Here is a 19,548-nt window from a genome sequence, read left to right as displayed (position 1 = left end):
AGTCAAGCATTTGGTGGTAGAGTTCCAGCCTACAGGTCCCTGGAAGATACAGATTGTGCTGTTTCAAAAGCAGAAATGAGCAGAAACTATTATGAATTTTATTTGGAAAAAGGGTAATAAATGCATATAAGCAACTACAAAATATTTTATAGCAAAACCCTTGGCTCAACTGTCCTCTGATATTCAGTTGGGATAATTCTCTCAGTATATATCACTTGAATCCATATAAAATTTTGTGAGCTATTTTTTGAGTGCCTAGAATAGGGCTGTCAAACTCGTGGCCCCAGATGTGTCACATTCTGGCCATGCCCACACTTGGTTTAGCGAAGGGGGAAAAAGTTGTGTTATGTCATGTGACAGTGCTGTGACGACACGAGTTTGACACCTCTGGCCTAGAACTATATCCAATGTAATGCTCAGAAAGAAATTAAAGCAACAAAAAGCAAAGGTTTTAGCATGGCTGCTAATAACTGACCTATTGGTTCAAAGGCCACTTCTTCTGTCAAGACTGATTTCATTAGTCCTGTTAGGCCCTTTTCAATCCTTGTGGCAACATGCAGTTCTGGGGAAACTTACGTCTTCTGATTCCACCTAAGACACCACCTAAGTACCTTTTGGAATACCCTCAGAGCAAAAAAATAATTAGAGAAAAGATCCTAGGTACAGATATAGAATTCCAGAATGAAATTAGCTATATTCCAGCCCACACTACAGCCAGCACTATTATTCTAGATGGAAATTCAGCCCAGCAAAGAGCCTTCCTCAAAGTTAGGTTTTATGTTTTACCTTCCTCACTTCTGGATCAGAGATTCACCCAAATCCCCACATTTATGAGAACTTATCCACACAACGTAAACACTCTGACAACCATCACACAAGCTCTTTTACATTACCCATACGACTAATATAGTTGAGAAACTGTCATTCTTCCTGTATTGACATGTTAGAGGTTGGAATGAAAGTATCCTTGTTGATTTTTTTTTGCATATAGTCAATCCATCTTCTCCATTCTGATATGTATCTTTCATTTGAATGATCTTTAAGATATGATGAAATTTTTGCCATCTCAGCCAGATGCACAACTTTTAATGTCCATTCCTCAATAGTAGGTGGATCTTCCTTCTTCCAGTACTGTGCCACCAGTAACCTGGCAGCTGTTATTAAATTCAAAACCAACTTAGTCTCTATTACAGTACAATCCGTGACTATTCCCAACAAAAAAAAACTGTGCTGTAAATTTAATTTTTTTCCTTAAAATATTTTGAATAATCCACCATATTTTTATCCAAAAAGCCTTAATTTTTTTACATGTCCACCATATATGAAAATATGTAGCATCTTCACACTCACATCGCCAACACTTGGGTTGTAAATTTGGATACATGCAGGCTAGTTTTTTTGGGTCTAAATGCCATCTATAAAACATTTTGTAAAAGTTCTCTCTTAAATTTTGAGCTTGTGTGAATCTTACATTTCTAACCCATATCTTTTCCCATGTATCCAACATTATTGGTTCACCTATGTTTTGTGCCCATTTTATCATACAATCCTTGACTAGTTCTGTTTCCGAATCTATTTCCACTAATACATTATACAACCTTTTAATATGCATTTGACCTTTATCTCTTATTTGCTTTATCAAATTCTCATCCTGCTGCAAAATACCAGTTTTTTGATCCTCTCTCCATCTGGCCTGCAGCTGACCATACTGATAATAATTCCTTCTTCTCTTAATTGCTCCATAGATTTTAATTGTAATCTAACTCCTTCTTTATAAAGGAGTTCCTTATATGTAAACTTATCTTGCTTTTGCTCCAAATTTATATTCTCTATCGCGTGTCTGGGTACTGTCCATATTGGTAACTTATCCTTTAATTTATATTTATACTTTTTCCAGACACGCAGTAGAGCATTTCTTAATATGTGACTTTTAAAAGTCTTATCTACTTTCTTGTCATACAATAGATAAGCATGCCAGCCATAAACCAGACCATATCCTTCAATATTCAGTATCTCTTCCTCCGTTAAATTTATCCAATCTGTAATTGCTGAGAGGGTAGCAGCTTCATAATACAGTCTTAAATTGGGCATTTTAAGACCACCTCTTTCTCGGGTGTCTTGCATTATCTTTTGATTAACTCTATAAATATTTTTGATATTAACACAATATTGGTTAAGAGGGAAAGATGTATAGACAAATAATGTTTAAAAACTGAAAAGGATTCTCAGTTAATTTATCCATGCTCACTATCCTTATTTATCTGTTTATAAATTTTAATTGTTGCTGAACAAAATATAGTATGTAATAAACAGTTCCTTTTCTGAGAGGAGAAAATCAAAAAGAAAAGAAAAGAAAAGAAAGAAAAGAAAAGAAAAGAAGAAGAAGAAAAAACCAGACGGATTATAAGTGTCAGAACATTTTGGGAAGAAGGAGAATTACAATACTCTAATAATTCATGTTTCCCAGGCTTGCTGGAAGATGATCAGAATCATAACTGACTTCTAAATAGAAAAGCAATACTTTCTTTTCAGTTTTTCCCCTTCTATGTCTATTGCTAGATACGTTACTTAGGCAGCATCACATGTAGAAACCTATCTTTGTTATAAATAAAGGAAAATGCCTTATAATGGATAAAATTGTTTTTATTTTATTTTATCTAGTGCAAATAATGTACTGCATTATCTGCACTAGTGATGTCCCTCCATTTCAGATATCACTTGGTTGATGGGATCTGGAACTTTCTGCATGGAAGTTCTCTACCATTAAGCTATGCAGTTTCTTCCTTTAGTAACCAAGACAGATGAAGAAAACATGTCTTAGGTAAACTGATTTAATGACTTAACTATAAATGCATTTTGCCCTTAATGCATTTGTTAAAGTAAGCATAAGGTCATTTTGTTAATTTTTGTCTTGTTAAAATAGATCAACACCTACATGATATAAACAGAATCTCACTTTTGGATGTATTGCAGCTGGTTTACAAGTTTTCCTGAATGATACGTTGGAAATTACCTATGTACATGTGTTGATTTTACTTCATTAGAATTGCTTCTTGTAGGGCAGAAATGGGATAATAATAGTTATAAATGGATAGTTAATCACAGCAAATATGACTTGGCTTTTCAAATAACATACAAGTGACACATTCAAAGATCCAGCAGAGAAAAGAGGAACACGGGGTCTGATTTCAACAGATGTTCCTAATCAAGGATAGTGAAGAAACTGAGATTAGTGACATCCTGCAGAAACAAACATAGCCGCAACCTGCCTAAAGTGCTGTGATCATCTCATTAGAAAAGTGTTAAAAGCATAGCAGAGAAACATAAACATTCTAGCCATTAATGAAACACCTTGGCCATCAATCAGTGCAAAAAATCATGCTAATAGCAAAACTGCCAGTAATCTAAATTAATCTACTACCTATAATAAAACTTTTTTTCCTTCAGATTTCAAGTGATAAAAAGAACTGTTAAAAGTAATTATTGTAATGTCCCAGATGTACAGTATACATGTCTTAAAAAGGCTATATATTCACAGTCCAGAAAGTAAACTGAAAGATCCCCAGAGTCTTCAAATTCAACAGCAAGTGGAGTTGGCAGAAAACAGATTTCCGTGCTTTAAAAATTCCTCCCTTCAAAATAATGAAAGAAATAGAGGGGACATATATGTAGGATTCACTAACTCAAGCAAAATAATGCAGTGTCAAAGGAAAGCAATTACTGCTTATTAAGCGCATTGAAATGCCATATGTAATACTACACAACACAAGTAAAATGTCTGCAAAACACCTAATCAAAATTTTCTCTTGCTTTCAGCAACTGATGCATGCAGAAGAGTTCACTAGCTATGCTCAGTATATGCAATTAAACCTTGATTATATCCATCATGCACAATAATTATTAGTTCCTCTTATATAATTTAGTTTACATATTGAATTTTTTAAAGGTAGTATGTAAGTATGCATGTACTCATACACCCTTACTATTTAAAAAAGAGCAGAGGCACACCTGGGACCTTCTCCCAGATAAAAAGAATCTTTTTTCTCCACACCCCCAGCAATAATTATTTTTTCTCGCTTTCAACCTCCAAACAAATGCTGAAGAAATAGTTGAGCTGATGAGGTGCATTGGTAAAATTGATGGTAGAATTAGTGCATGGTGATTTATTACATCAGAATAAGAACTATTACACCATCCATACATTAAGACACCGAATGTAGGCAGAATTGATGTCAAAGTGGTGTGAATGAAAATTAAATGAACTTTTGCACTACACTCTTTGAAGAAATAAAAACTTCACTCCATGGTCATTTAATACTATATTTGTGGAAAGTATTGAAATAGTGGATTGAAATAAAGGTAATATGCTAGAAGATGCTCCTGCTGGAAAAGGAGCATTCTACATCACATTGTTTATTGCACATTGTCTTTGTATCCCCATATAAGCACATTCAAAACCCTCCTGAAAAGCTCAGAAACAACATTCAGCTGACTTCTTATGCCAGGGCTGTCAAACTCACAGCCCGCCGGCTGGATGCATCACACACTGGCCACGCCGATGCCTGGTTTAGCGAAGGGAAAAAAATCATGATACGTTACGTGATGCCGCCATGACGTGAGTTTGACACCGCTGTCTTACACTTTTTTCTTTCAGTACATTCTGCATATTTTTTCTATTCATGGCCACTGAAATCAATCATCCAGTAAGATAACAGTGAAATTTTTAGTACTCTTCTGTAAATGACAGGAGTCATCTACAACATACAGAACAAGGACTGTAATAGTCACTATGTAGGACAGACAAACAGAAGACTAACAGAGCGCATCCATGAACACCAACTAACAGTCAGAAGACATAACAAAACCCCTTAAACTCAGAACACATGGACAGATTCAACAACAGTTTTAATTGGAAAACTATTAGCATCTTAGACCAATCCAAAATTCAAAAATAGTAGGGACTTCCTTGCCATTCAGAAAAATAAGCCATCAATAGACATACAGAGATAAACCACATATGCATTATTATATTATTCAGAAGACAATACAAATCCATGAAGGAAGCAAAAGGACTAGAACATATCCTCTCTAGCAGCCATCACTCAGATAAACAAGGATCAATGTCACACAAACAGGCAGAAAACAATACTGTAATTGAAGAACCACGAAGGAGGAAATAACAGCCCCACCAAAAATGGCATGGCAGGCTACTATATTTAAGTAGGCAACAAGCTCCACATTCACTCACACTGATGTTACCTAGTTAGTTAGTTAGTTTAGTTAGTTTATTATATTTATATATCGCCCTTCTCCCGAGGGACTCAGGGCAGTGAACAGCCATGGTAAAAACAATAATGAAAGTTTAATAATGAAACATCCACAAACCAACCATCAAGCTCAGAGAGCATCAAGAATTTTACAGTTCAACACTGAACTACATGGGGAAAGGTCAAAATAATCCAGAGTGAGTATTGAGTAGTGAGTATTTTCATAGCACCTCAAGATTATTAAATTGCCCTATAAGCGTACATGTCAATGACACTTTGAAAGACTATAGAAAGCATATGTATGTTATAAATTAATGCAAACTTCCAGTTAGACTGGTAACTTACTATAGCTCTCTCCACATCTTTTAAATACCTACTAATTTTGCCAACAGTTCTGTACACCAAATGAAAAAGATGTGGTAAAATATTTTAATCCTTTAAGAGACCATTAGGATATATGAATTAGATAGATATCTAAAACTTTATAAAATTATAAAATTAAATAAATTGATGGATTCTAAATGAATTTAAATGGATTCTTAAAGAGTAATATTAACCTTGCCTTACATATCTACTCTTGATCAGGGGTGGGTTCTGCGCATGTGCAGATTGTCTATTATGAAATCTGGGCAGGTGGGCGGAGCCTCCTGCCATTTTTACTATCGGTTCGCAAGAACCGGACAGAACCGGGAGCAACCCACCACTGCTCTTGATCCATACTCAACTTACATGTATTGTATACTTCTACATAATTAGAAATGGAGAATACTCTAGGGCATGAATAAAGTTCTATATACACAATTCTCTGTATGTAGGATCTGTGCATAAATTGAGTTGTCTTGTTTTGTTTATGAGAGGGATACTGTATTACAGAATATGACATATTTGAAAATAGACAACTCACAGGTAAAAGAAATTTGGGTTGGAACTTTTGATCTTTAGTTGCAAATTGTAAGTAGCCAACTCTAGATTTTTAGTCCTGTTGAAACAGATAAAATGGCAGAACCATCTTCTAGGAGAAGGGAAATTCTGATTACAAACCTCTACTGCCTTGTGGCTATATCTACTCCTGGAAAAGGCTTTAGGAGTCAACCTCGAAGCAAAATCTGGAGCCGGAGTCCCGAAAGCAGTTCATGACTGTGTACAATCAAGCTAAATACTACCTTTAACAGTAGCATTAGTCTGCTGCGCCACTCAGGCTCAGTATCAGCTTTGCCGTTCCATTGGACTATTTCAGCGACGTGGAGAGGGGGGATCTGCTGCTTGGGTAACAGGCTATCTTCCATATTAATCTACCCAGGCCTTATGCTCTGGAGAGAACACTCCAGGTTTGTATGCAGCATTGAAACAACACAGGAAGTAGCAGTTACCAGTTATAAGTCTTTGCTTGATTGGCGTAGAGCGTGACGCCAGGGGCCACTTTTGTTGGTGGGAGAGGTCATTGTACCTCATTGGGCAGCTACTGCCCACCTTAAGCTGGGTAGCCCCCAGCCAGTAAGGTGCTGCCCCGCCATGGTCTGTTAACCTCACAGGGTGCGTTGGGTTTAGGGTCAAAGCCGACAAGCAGATTGATAACTTTGCACCATGCAACAAATGTAAGAAACCTTTAGCCCTAAAGTTGGGTACCTGAAATTTTCGGACAATGACCCCCGGCCTTTCTGATGATTTACAAGAGATAGATGACGTACGTAAGACAGCTGCCATTGACATGGAGTTGAGCAGACTGCAGATGGACATCATTGCCCTTCAAGAGACAAGACTGTTAGACTCGGGATCTATTAAGGAGAAAAACTTCTCGTTCTTCTGGCAGGAAAACCATCAAATGAGTCTAGGGAATATGGGGTTGGCTTCGCAGTCAGAAACACCCTACTAGGATCCATTAGTCCACTTGCTGCAGGAAGCGAAAGAATTTTGTCCTTGCAGCTCCACTCATCAGCAGAGCTGGTTACTTTTATTAGTGCATATGCTCCGACATTATTATCTTCAGTAGAATCCAAAGACAAATTCCATGATGATCTGGCTGCTACTATCAAGAAAATCCCTGAGAAAGAACCACTGTTTATCCTTGGTGATTTTAATGCCAGAGTTCAAGCTGATTGTAGTTCTTGGCCCACTTGTTTAGGTCAGTTTGGCGTCAGTTTGGCGTCAGTAAGATGAATGAAAATGGCCAATGACCGCTGGAGTTTTGCTGCTATGGTCTATGGTCTTTGCAATACATACTTTAAAACAAAGCCTCAACACAGAGTCTCTTGGAGACATTCAAGATTGAAGCATTGGCACCAGCTCGACTTGATTCTTATCACGTGCTCCAACCTCCCCAATATGACAATCATATGCAGCTATCAGAGTGCTGATTGCGATACAGACCACTCCTTGGTGTGCAGCAGAATAAAACTGCAAACAAAAAGATTGCATCACTTGAAGAAAGAAGACCACGAATTGACATCAACAAGACCTGCAATCAGGGCAAAGTGGAGGAATTTGCACAAGCACTCAAGGAAACTTTCCCAGGCCCGGCTGAAGTAAATGCATCTGAATGATGGGAATATTTCAAGAATGCTATTTATAACACTGTCTTGTCAGTATTTGGTAAGGAGATCAGAAAAACAGCAGATTGGTTTGAAGCCCATTCGGAGGAGTTAACGCCAGCCATCGAGGAAAAAAGGACAGCTCTAATTGCATATAAAGCCTGTTCCAGTGAGCGCAACCTACAGGTTCTGCGAGCTGCTCGTAGCAAAGTCCAACAGACTGCCAGGAGATGTGCTAACGATTATTGGCTGCAGCTTTGTTCTCGGATCCATAGAGCAGCTGACGCAGGCAACATCAAGGGGATGTATGATGGCATCAAGCAGGCCTTAGGTCCAACACAGAAGAAATCTGCCCCTCTGAAGTCTGCTACAGGTGAGGTTATCCAGGACCGAGCACAGCAGATGGCATGCTGGGTGCAACACTACTCTGAGTTATATTCCAGGGAAAATGTGGTAACTGAAGAAGCATTAAATAACATTGAGTGCCTGCCTGTTTTGGAGGAGCTTGACAGTGAACCAACTTTAGAAGAACTAAATGCGGCCCTGGACTCCCTTGCCTCTGATAAGGCACCCGGGAAAGATAACATTCCTGCCGAAGTTCTGAAGTGCTGCAAAGAGAACATCTCCACTGAACTCCATGAAATCTTCTGTCTTTGTTGGAGGGAAGGTGGAGTACCACAGGACATGAAGGATGCAAATATTGTCACACTGCACAAGAACAAATGTGACAGGAGTGACTGTAACAACTACCGTGGCATCTCTATCTCTGACACTCTCTCTTTAGTTACTGAGCTGAATAAACGTATTGGTAAAGTGGCCACCACATTTTCCAGACTTACAAAGAGAGTATGGCTTAATAAGAAGCTGACGGAACATACAAAGATCCAGGTCTATAGAGCCTGCATCCTGAGCACAGTCTTGTACTGCAGTGAGTCTTGGACCCTCTACACACGGCAGGAGAGAAAGTTGAACACCTTTCATATGCGCTGCCTCCAACAAATTCTTCGCATCACCTGGCAGGACAAAGTTCCAAATAGCGCAGTCTTGGAACGTGCTGGAATTTCTAGCATGTATACACTATTGAAACAGCGACGTCTACGCTGGCTGAGGCATGTCGTGAGAATGGCTGATGGTCGGATTCCGAAAGATCTCCTGTATGGAGAATTAGTGCAGGGAAAGCGCCTCAGAAGGAGACCACAGCTGCAATATAAGGATATCTGCAAGAGGGACCTAAAGGCCCTGGGAATGGACATTAACAACTGGGAAACCTTGACCTCCGATCGTTCAGCTTGGAGGCTAAAGACGCAGCATAGCCTTCTCCAATTCGAAGAGACACTTGTTCGGCAGGCAAAGAGGCAGTCCCAGAACCAGCAAAATCTGGGGGCTGGGCAGGGGACAGAATGTATCTGCCCTCAGTGTGGAAGGGACTGCCTTTCTCAAATTGGCCTTTTTAGACACACTAGATGCTGTTTTAGGACCTCTTTCCAGAGCACAATACCATAGTCTCTTGAGACTGAAGGATGCCAATGAATGATGAAACAGTACTCAGGAATCTTTTAAAAGGTACAATGAAGTAAGCTTTTATTACAGTACTTGTCTTTGAAGAGACATATAATATTAAAAGAAGGAAATGTGATTGGGAATACACTTACAGAAACTGATACCAGTCTTTTTAAGATTTATAAATTCAACATGACACCAATTTCAAAGCAATCTGGATGCGTCACACACTGGCCACGCCCACCCATTTTAGCGAAGGGGGAAAAGTCATGATACATCACATGACAATGTGACACTGCGAGTTTGACACCCCTGTTCTAACATAATAAATCTATACTGCTGTGAAGTTGGGGAAAATAACATAGGTTTTTTTATATTTGTGCCTACACAGAGCTCTCTATTACAACCTCTAGTGAAATTAAAGTATAGTAGACAACCCATGATCCCTTGGCTCATCCTTTTAGAGATAGTTCCTGATCAGATTCCTCAATGCCTTTAAAACTGGCAGAGCTTTAATGTATTTGAAAAGTTCTTAAAAAGTCAGGGAGGTATTCAAACATGTATCTGAGTTGAAAGTAGTCCATCTTGAACTATAGAGCCTATTCAAAAATTAGCAGTTGATCACAGGAAATGTTTTATGCCATTTTGTCGAATGTCATTAAATGCTTTATGATAATTTTTATGCCATAAAATGTTTTATAAAGTATGTCAAATTTCAACTCCAAAGGGCGTCATGGGTCCTGGATTTTGGGCACTTTCTGTAAGTTAGTCCATTTAGGATACCTTGGTTGAAAAAGGTTTTGCCTATGATGCATCTTTTCATCCAGTTAAAGGTTACAGACACAAGAGTTTTAGTAATATATAGATATTTTAAAATAAATAAACATCACAATGTATCATTGCCAAAACTATATGAAAAGCTGTATGCTTTTCTAATTTTCTAAAAAGCTCAAATGGCGTAAATCATAGAACACTATCAGCACTTTCTCATTATTATTTTTAATTTACAGCAACTTTTACACTTTCAATGTGACTTCTAGTCACATAACTGTGAGACTGTCAAAACATGAAAATGAAGTTGGGATTTAAACAAACAGCAACACCAAAAATTTACTATTAACAAAGCAAAGGTTTGAGATGAGTGGATGATAATAACAATTTTAACCATAAAACTACAGCAATGATATTTTGGTAGTAATCAAATATCATTCGTTCATTAAACTAGCTGTGTGGTTTCTGTTTCTAATACCAAATGGGAGTTCCACAGAAAATCAAAATCTATATTTAAAAATTACTATTCTGAGAAAATAGTAGCTTGGTTCAAGTCTGTTTATTTATCCTCTCATGCCCTATTCTGCTATCTTTTATCAATTTCATTTGATTTGTTTAATGTTTGTCAGTCAATTGCATTTCTTCTGTACTTAACTCTTTCATTCTCCTTACTCCTCCCCATTCCTCAGTTTTTTTCATTGTTATCAAGATGATTTGGAGGTTACTTTGTCTTGTAGAACAAGGGTTCCCAACCCCAGGGCCACAGTTCACTAGTGGGCCGTGGTCTATTCAGAACCAGGCCACACAAGTGGCAAGCAAGCATGAGATGAGCCAGGGCATGGCACGAACGCAACACAGCCAGAGAACCGGTATGAGTCTTTATTGGCACCAACTTTGCTCCTAACGTCCCGTTTACTCTCCGGCCTGGAGAAAAGGTCTCCCACAAACCTGCAACAGATTTTGTCCACAGATACTCCAGTCCAAAAGCTGTAATCAGAATGACTGCAAATCAATCATTCCAGCAGGGTAAGATAATGAGTCCCAAAAGCGAAGAATTCATGGCAATAATTCCAGCAAGACAAGATAAGCACACAGAAGCACAACTATAATTCAAAGTCAGGAGGAATGCCAGAAATGCAGGCCCCACTCTCAACACTAGATGAATTCAGCGTTTGTTCCTGACAAACGCCCCTCCCAACTGCCTCTCTTTTAAACTCCATCCCCAGCTGTGCCCTGTGAAGGGAATCAGGGCCCTTTCCTTCCTCATAAGCCATGCAACCCACATTGCCTTCTTCTGCGTTCTTCCCTGCGTGCCCTAGAATGAGGAGGGGGTAGGCCTTGGTTTTCATCTGAACACTCTCTCCCTTGTTCTACCTCTCCCCTGCTCTGCCCAGCCTGATTTTGCCCCTCCCCCATTTCCTCCACAGCCAACAGAGCCATTCTCTCACTCTCTGTCAGCTGTTCGTCTTGCATCTCAGATTCCGATTCCGATGGGGGCATGACAAAGCACATGTGCAATAGTCTTTTATCTCATAGTGAGCAGCAGGTGCTTGCACTCAAGCACGAAGCTCCATTTTTGTGAACAGCGGGTACATGTGCCTGCCACTTGCACGAATGGAGTTGTGTGTGCTTGCACATGTAGAATAGAATAGAGCTGGGAGGGACCTTGGAGATCTTCAAGTCCAGCCCCCTGTTCAAGCAGGAGAACCTATACCATCATCTCAGACAAGTGACTGTCCAGTCTCTTCTTAAAAACCTCCAGTTGGAACACCCATGATGGAGGGCCCATAATTTCTGAAGGCAAGCTGTTCCACAGGTTAATTGTCCTCACTGTTAGGAAGTTTCTTCTTAATTCCAGGTTGCTTCTCTCTTTGTTTAGTTTCCAACCATTATTTCTTGCCCTGCCCTCTGGTGCTTTGGAGAATAATTTGACCCCCTCTTCTTTGTGGCAGCCTCTCAAATACTGAAATACTGGTATCATATCACCCGTAATTCTTCTTTTCTTTAGACTAGCCAGACTCAAAACCAACAGCTGTTCTTCATATGGTTTAGTTTCCAGTCCTTTGATCATCTTAGTTGCCTTTCTCTGAACTTTTTCCAAAGTCTCAACATCTTTTAAGTAGTACAATGACCAAAATTGGTTGCAGTATTCCAGGTGTGGTCTTACTAGGTTTTTGTAACGTGGCACTAATTCTTCATGTGATCGTGATTCTATGCCTCTGTTTATACAACCCAGGATTGTAGTAGCCTTTTTGGCTGCTGCTGCACATTGCTGGCTCATATTCAAGTGATCATCCACTAGGACTCCAAGGTCCCTCTCACAGTTACTGTTTTTGAGCCAGGTCTCACCTAATCTGTACTTATACCTTGATTTTTCCTGCCTAAATTTAAAGTTTTGCTTTTCTCCACATTAAAATTCATTTTGTTGAATAGGGCCCATTGTTCAACTTTGTCAAGATCTTTTTTGATCCTGAGTTGTCTTCTGGGGTGTTAACTATATCATCTGCACATTTGATGAGTTACGCTTCTATTCCCTCATCTAAATCATTTATAAAGATATTGAAGAATACTGGGCCTAAGACTGAGCCTTGTGATACTTCATTGCTTACTTCTCTCCATGTAGATGTAGTACCATTAAGAACTACTCGTTGAGTACGGTTTGTCAGGCAGTTATAAATCCATCTGGTGATGAGGTTGTCTAGTCCACATTTTTTAAGCTTACCAAGAAGTAAATTGCGGTCTACTTTGTCAATGCCTTACTGAAATTAAGTATACTATATCCACAGCATTTCGCTGGTCTACTAATTTAGTAACTTCATCAAAGAATGAAATAAGATTGGTTTGGCATGATCTGTTTTTAACAAACCCATGCTGGTACTAGTTATGACTTTACTTGCTTCCAGTTGTTCGCAGATCTGTTTTTTGATTATTTGTGCACACTTACCACTCACATGGAACCAACCCCTCCACTCCTCTGCTGGAACACAAAGCTAGAAAGGTTTTGGACCGCTGTTCTAGAATATGAGCTATTCCATTCAATTTTTGCAACATGAGAAAACTATATAAGAATTCCCTTAATTTCTTTATCCAAACATTAATGAAAATACTGAAGATTAGAATGCATATGATTGTATATTTCTACACTCAATATCTTTTTCATTCTGATCAAGCATTATGAACCCTAAGTATGATGTTTCAGGCCAGCCAGCTTTTTATCTCCTTAACTATCATGCTACCAGGTTTGACAAATAATTCATTGTCTCTGACTTGTTTTGTGACCAATTCCTAAGAGAATAATTAGGTCTGAAATAGTGTGCTTGTTCTAAGTCTATAGTATTTTTGCAATAATCTTTTATCTCATAGTGCATCATGTATTTAAATATTCAAACAGATGCTCACTTTTCTTTTTTCAAAAAATCTGTTATGGGAATACATCAAAAATGCTAAAATTTCCAGAGGGCCTTTCCATCAAACTATAGTTAAAATATTGAATAGTCAATTGGTAGTAGACTTACTGAACTTTCATAAGAATTTACTTTCTAAACAATTTTTGAATATTTTTAGTTTCAAATTTAGTATGAATTATTGGAGCTCTTGACTGATAACTTTCAAGAAGTAATGTCCTGCTCCTTTCAGCCTATTCTGTAAAAAATGATGCAGCTGTAAGTGTTTTGATATTTCTTGGCTATAACCTATCATCCAACCTTTTGTCTAGAGCCAATTGGTCTAATGTCTAAAGCACCAGGTTACAAATCAAGAAACTGTGAGTTATAGTCCTGTCTTGGGATGAAGCCAACTGGGTGATCTTGGGCAAGACAATTTCTTTCAGCATTAGGAAGGAGGCAATGGCAAACTAATTTTAAAAAATCTTGCCAAGAAATTGTAGTCCAGACAGTTTCTGAGAATTGGACACAATGGAAGAAAAAATATGGAAATGTCTATACAGAGGCATATGGTAGGAGAAAAATTCATAAAACTATTCATTTTCAACTAATAATTATGGATGGAACTTCCAATTAATAAATATGGATGGAACAAATTAATGCTTGAATGTCAAAGATTAGCCTGTATCCTCATATCCCGTAGAGCAAGGGTGTTAAACTCCCAGCCTGGGGGCCGGATACATCATGCACTGGCCATGCCCACACCCGGTTTAGGGGAAAAAAGTTCCGATATGTCACATGATGATGCCATGACAACGTGAGTTTTGCACCCCTGCCATAGAGGAACATTATAACAAATTACATAATCTGATGAGGAATTTTACTATAGATATATAAGAGCAAATGCACAACTGTATCAGTAATATTCAATATAGACCTTATCTATGATCCCAGATATACAAATCAAACAGTCCTAGATACTTCATAGTTCACAGCTGTAGACATTAAGCATTACAGATGTTTGGTTACAATAAATACATGTACAATCACTCTAGATGGACAGTTTCTAAATTTTATAAATAAATAAACAACCATTTTTGTGTGATGTTATTGATTTTCTCAGGAAAGAAATACTTTGACAATATTCCAGAAAATATTCCTGGCAACCATGGATGTTGAAGCTTTCCTTACCAACCTCCATTTATTACGTTCACTTTCTGGATGGCAAATGATGAAATATACCAGACACTTTATTCTGGAAGTCCAGATTATTAAGCATATCTGCACAAAACTGGGATCCATCCAATATATATTATACAATCAACAGTTGGAGCCTAATGCTACAGTAGTCATATATTTTCTGATCTGCCCAAATGAGCATATATACGGTGGGCATTTCAGACATATATCCTCCCAACGAAGCAAAGCATAGATCAACAAAGCTAGCACCAAAGAATGAATTGCTATAGAAGAGAAAGTAGTAGTTTCTGATCAGCTTTTGTTTACAGTTAAAGCCAAAGTAATTTGTAGTAAAATGCATCCTGGGTAATGATACGATTGCTATTGGAAGCCACAGTGATCTGTGAGTTTTTTTTTTTTTAAAGAAGGATGGCCATTGAAGTCTTTTAAATGAAATAAATAACTAACCTTCTTTCTTACTAGCCTTGTGGGATAGTTTTACTTATAGCTAATTTTAAAAAAGCTTTACAGTAGTCCTTGCTTAATGACCACAGTTGGGAGCAGCAACTCCTTTGCTATCCATCACAATTGCTGTGCAGACTTATGTCATTTCCCATTTGGTTGTTAAATGAAGCATTGTGGTTACAGCAATTTACAATTTGACTCCATTAACTCTGCTTCTTGCAAGCCAGTTGAGAAGCACACAAATGGCAACCACATGACAGTGGAATACTGTGATGGTTGTAAATGCATGCTTTTTTTTGAAGTGCCTGAGTGTCAATTCTGGGACTGTCTTAAATGAAATGATTCATTGCAAAGTTTTTTTTTACACCATTGTAACTTTGAATGGTCACTAAATGAGGCAGTTGCTAAGCAAGGACTTCCTGTATGACAATAAAACAGCCTAACAGAGGCAATTTAATAAAAAAAAGGGAGGATGGATGGCTCTGGACTTTGCAATTAATAAACAAATAAATAAAACAATTTTTCTATTATCATAATGATTCTGGTAAAATTATAAAAATATAACAAAATACATACTGTGAAATAAGGTATATGTGTGTATATACTTTTTGTCTCTCTCTCTCTCTCTCTCTGTGTAAATACATATGTGTGTGTACATGTATATATGACTGTGTAACTATACATACATCTGTGTAACTATACAAATTGCTTGATAGGTAAATTTTAGCCATTTTCAGTATCTTTATTTTTAAAATGTTATATTGGTATGTTAGACATCAGTATTTTCATTAGATCAATCAGTATTCCTGTGCCTTTTCATCATCATGCTATTTTATTTCAGATCTCAGAATCACTTATGCTGTATTCTTGTATCAATTTATATGAGCATAAACTCTATCTAACCCAACTGAACTGATTTCTATGTTGACTCAAATAAAATTGTATTGTCAATTAAGACAATACAGCTGCACAGTTAGGAGAAGCACACATGGCTGTCTCAAAACATTTTTTAAAGGACTGCCTTATACATATATAGTTTGTGAGGAGTATATGGCTACATTTTTTTCTTTTGTTCTTTTTAATTTACTTTCCAGATTTGACCAATTTGTAATTCTTGTTGCAAAGTGTAAATGTAAGTGTAGGAGGATGTTTCTTGAGTAGTAGTGAACTGTGGGGAAGACATATTGTACTATAAGCATATGATTCAGGGTTAATAACATTAGCTCTTTGAATAATCTGGCCCATTAGGATAGGTAAACCACTATTTGAAATAACACAGAACCGGGAGAAAGCAACTTAGAACTATGGTGTGTAACCAGAGATTCTTCTTGTAAGTCATAATGAAACCTTACTTGTAGTAAAATATGTAACATATGTTGGAAATGAATATAATGTTGTGGTGACAACAGCAAATTCACATAAATGAAATTTTGCATTAAAAGAAGACAAGAATCCAAGATATGCAAAACATACATTAGGGCAGGATATGGTCCTTTGAATGTTATTCTCAATGCTCGTACCAGCCGCAACCGTCATCTGAAAAAGTGTGCAACAAAGAGTGTACTGAATACAAAAGTTTTCTTTGTAAAATAACAGATATATTCAAATATTTAATGTCTTTGATTTCACACAATTGTAACTCTTAATTTATTAGATGTCACAGCTTAGAATATCTCTAATCTTAAACATAATTCTAGAAGGTAAAATAATAGTAAAATAATTATCGAATATTGGTTAAAATACAGTGAAACATTAGCCAACTATATAAAAAAATAAATATAAAAGTCATGCATACAATTTGAATAACCTCAGTTTATAGGCAGCAAATATTTCTGTTGAATGGTATGAATTTACAGAGCAGATCTGTTTTAGGTCTATTGAAATGAAATGATAAGCAGTACAGTATTGTGCTTATACAAAGATTCTGTTTAATTAAATGAAGTTTCCACAAGAGAAATCATGTCTCATTTGTGTCTCACATTTTTATCCCAGTATGTTGCTATTTACACTTAGAAAGTTCAGAAAGTGCTACTTGTTTCACATTTTTATAACTATTATGAATGTAGAGCCTTACAAATAGATTATACCGAAACTTGTTACACAATTATTTTATTAGGTAAGCTATGTCTTTTAGTCATCTGTTACACACAGGCACACACACAGGCGGAGTGAGGGAGGGTGAGAGAGAGAATATTAGAGAGTGAAGATTTTCATCACTTCTTGGCAATACCATGTAAGGCAATGAATATATGTTGACATTTTGCTAGTCATGCAGTTAGCTTCTTCAAACAGGTCTAAAACTGAACTTGGCAAAACATCATATTTTGTCTATATTTAGTGGTGTAGAATACCCACAACCAGTCTTTAACTGATTGTTGTAATTCTGTCATCTATATAGTGAGTAGCAATTGGTTGTGGGCATTCTATTCCATTGAATAAAATATGGCATCTTTTACCAAGTTCACTTTTAGTTGTGCTCTGAAGAAACTAGGAGTATGACTGGAAAACCATCAATGTATACACGTCGTTTCACCTGAAAGTCATTTCACCAATTGATAAATTATTTCAACATTCTAGACACCATATAAAAGTAATAGTTTATACTACACTCTTGATTATGCATTCTCTGGTCTGTAAGATATATTTTGGCAAATCACAACCATTATTTTTATTTGATATGAGTAGGGCATTTCTGTTACCTTATAGCTTTTGTTCTCACATATTTTAAAATGTTCTGGAGTTTCTTTTTCTGTCAAAGATAAATTGCATGTGGCATTAAATTAAAATGTTTTGGTATAGCTATTTCCAACTGTTTGCAAATGTTTATAAACACAGGCAGGGAACCAGATGAATTTACTCTATTTTGATCCCTTGTATCCCCAGGAAAGTTTCCATCACAAAAAGTGTCTCTGTAGAGCATTCAAAATGTTTCTAAACTCTTAGGTTCAAAGAAAATATTCAGGATCTCACAGAAGATCTTATTACAGGGGAAATAACAAAAGAAAAGAGCAGCATTTGCACTTTTTTCTTTTAAAACTGTAGGACTAAACAAAGGTATTTCCAGTTAAAACAGGAGTTGGCAACTGATGGGATGGATGGTGAAAGTTAGGAGTTGGTTACAGCCATTACACACGTTGGTGGAAACTGCCTACTCTGAATTTATGGGAAGAGTTTAAAAACATCTCTCTTGTTTTCATTTATGTCTATAGCAAATCTATTTTATGTGTTACTTTAATTTTTTTTCCTTTTGTGTTCTATGCTTCAAAATTGTGAGATATTAAAAGTACAAATTTTAGGCAGCTAGATCAGGAGGAACTTTGGGGGCTATAAAAATGTATTTAAGGGCTGGAATTTCAGGTTGACAACCTTGAGTTCAAAGGAACTTTGGGACCAGAGGAGGAAGAAATACTAATACCAGAGATTTTGACATTGGTGTCAGATGGTCTGAGGCACTATAATCTATATTCATGATTTTAGAAGGGCAATGCTCAAATCGGTATCAGTGACTTACCACATTATGTGTAGAACAACATCCAGAATTCCAAATTCTGAATCTCTGTATCCGAGCAACTAGACACAGTGAACATATTTGACTTGCCATGTGGCATGCAGTCATTTCTCTGCTCCAGCCTTGGCACTCAACTTTATCCAGGCTTCCATTAATAGTGCTTAAAATAAAACAGTGGCATAGATGATAACCCAGAGCCTAAAGGCCCTTCAAGGCACAGAGCCACAGCTGTCAACCCTTCCCTTCCACCATCCAGGGACCAAAGACAGCTTGACAGCTTCAATTAAAGGCAGATATGGCATCAGTGCTGCAGCTTCAGTGAGATCACAAAGTGATTGCAAGGAGACCATTTTGACAACATAGTCATCATGTATCTGATTCTGTGAAGGTCTATCTCAGCAAAATGTCTACATTTATACTGCCATTGCTTCATTTTTTTGGTATTGCTTCTTTTCAAGAGAAGCCCTTCATGATTACTGGAAGCTGAACAGATTTTATTCACACCATAATTTAAATTGGATGTTTTCTCTAAATCAAGTTAGCCTGTGAATTCACTGGTACTATTATTAGAAGCACTGATTCCTTTATAACACACAATCTTTATTTATTATTATTATTTATTTATTATTTAATAGTGCTATTTTGTTAAAATCACAATTGGTATTTTAATTGTTGATCTTATAGTTCATGTCCAAGCACCATTTCAGACATATGTAAAAAACAATAGTGATTCTGTGACCAAGAAAGCAGAAAACAACTGAATGTTGCCCACAACTGATACCGTGTTTCTCCAAAAATAAGATCCTGTCTTATATTTTTTTGAACCCCGAAATAAGCGCTTGGCCTTATTTTCAGAGAGGTCTTATTATTTTGGGACACGTGGAGCAAGACGGGGCTCCTCTTGCCATCTTACCTGATTTCCAGCTCTGTCTCTCTAACCCTAACCA

The 19,548-nt window shown here is 37.2% G+C and overlaps 1 protein-coding gene across 13 annotated transcripts in view; it reads right to left on the bottom strand.

Moving 5' to 3' along the window:
- PPFIA2 (PPFI scaffold protein A2) overlaps positions 1 to 19,548 on the bottom strand; it is a 218,903-nt gene that overhangs the window by 110,371 nt on the left and 88,984 nt on the right. For 7 of the 13 annotated variants that reach the window (XR_015728940.1, XR_015728938.1, XR_015728939.1 and 4 more), the window contains one exon: positions 16,567 to 16,629. The exons of 2 other annotated variants lie outside the window; for them this stretch is intronic. Coding sequence is in view for 7 of the 11 variants with exons in the window: in XM_034402810.3 (XP_034258701.1) it covers positions 16,567 to 16,629 (63 nt within the window). In the remaining 4 variants the exon portion in view is untranslated. Of the gene's footprint in view, positions 1 to 16,566; positions 16,630 to 17,792; positions 17,839 to 18,604; positions 18,869 to 19,548 lie in introns of those variants that run through there. 4 more of the 13 variants (XM_060694642.2, XM_087874063.1, XM_060694645.2 and 1 more) reach the window with 2 other exon arrangements.

This window comes from Pantherophis guttatus, chromosome 7 (assembly GCF_059756535.1).
Source record: "Pantherophis guttatus breed Tessera chromosome 7, ASM5975653v1, whole genome shotgun sequence".
Taxonomy (NCBI): Eukaryota; Metazoa; Chordata; class Lepidosauria; order Squamata; family Colubridae; genus Pantherophis; species Pantherophis guttatus.
The sequence above is the reverse complement of the archived record's forward strand: the minus strand, read 5'-3'. Positions and strand labels throughout refer to the sequence as shown.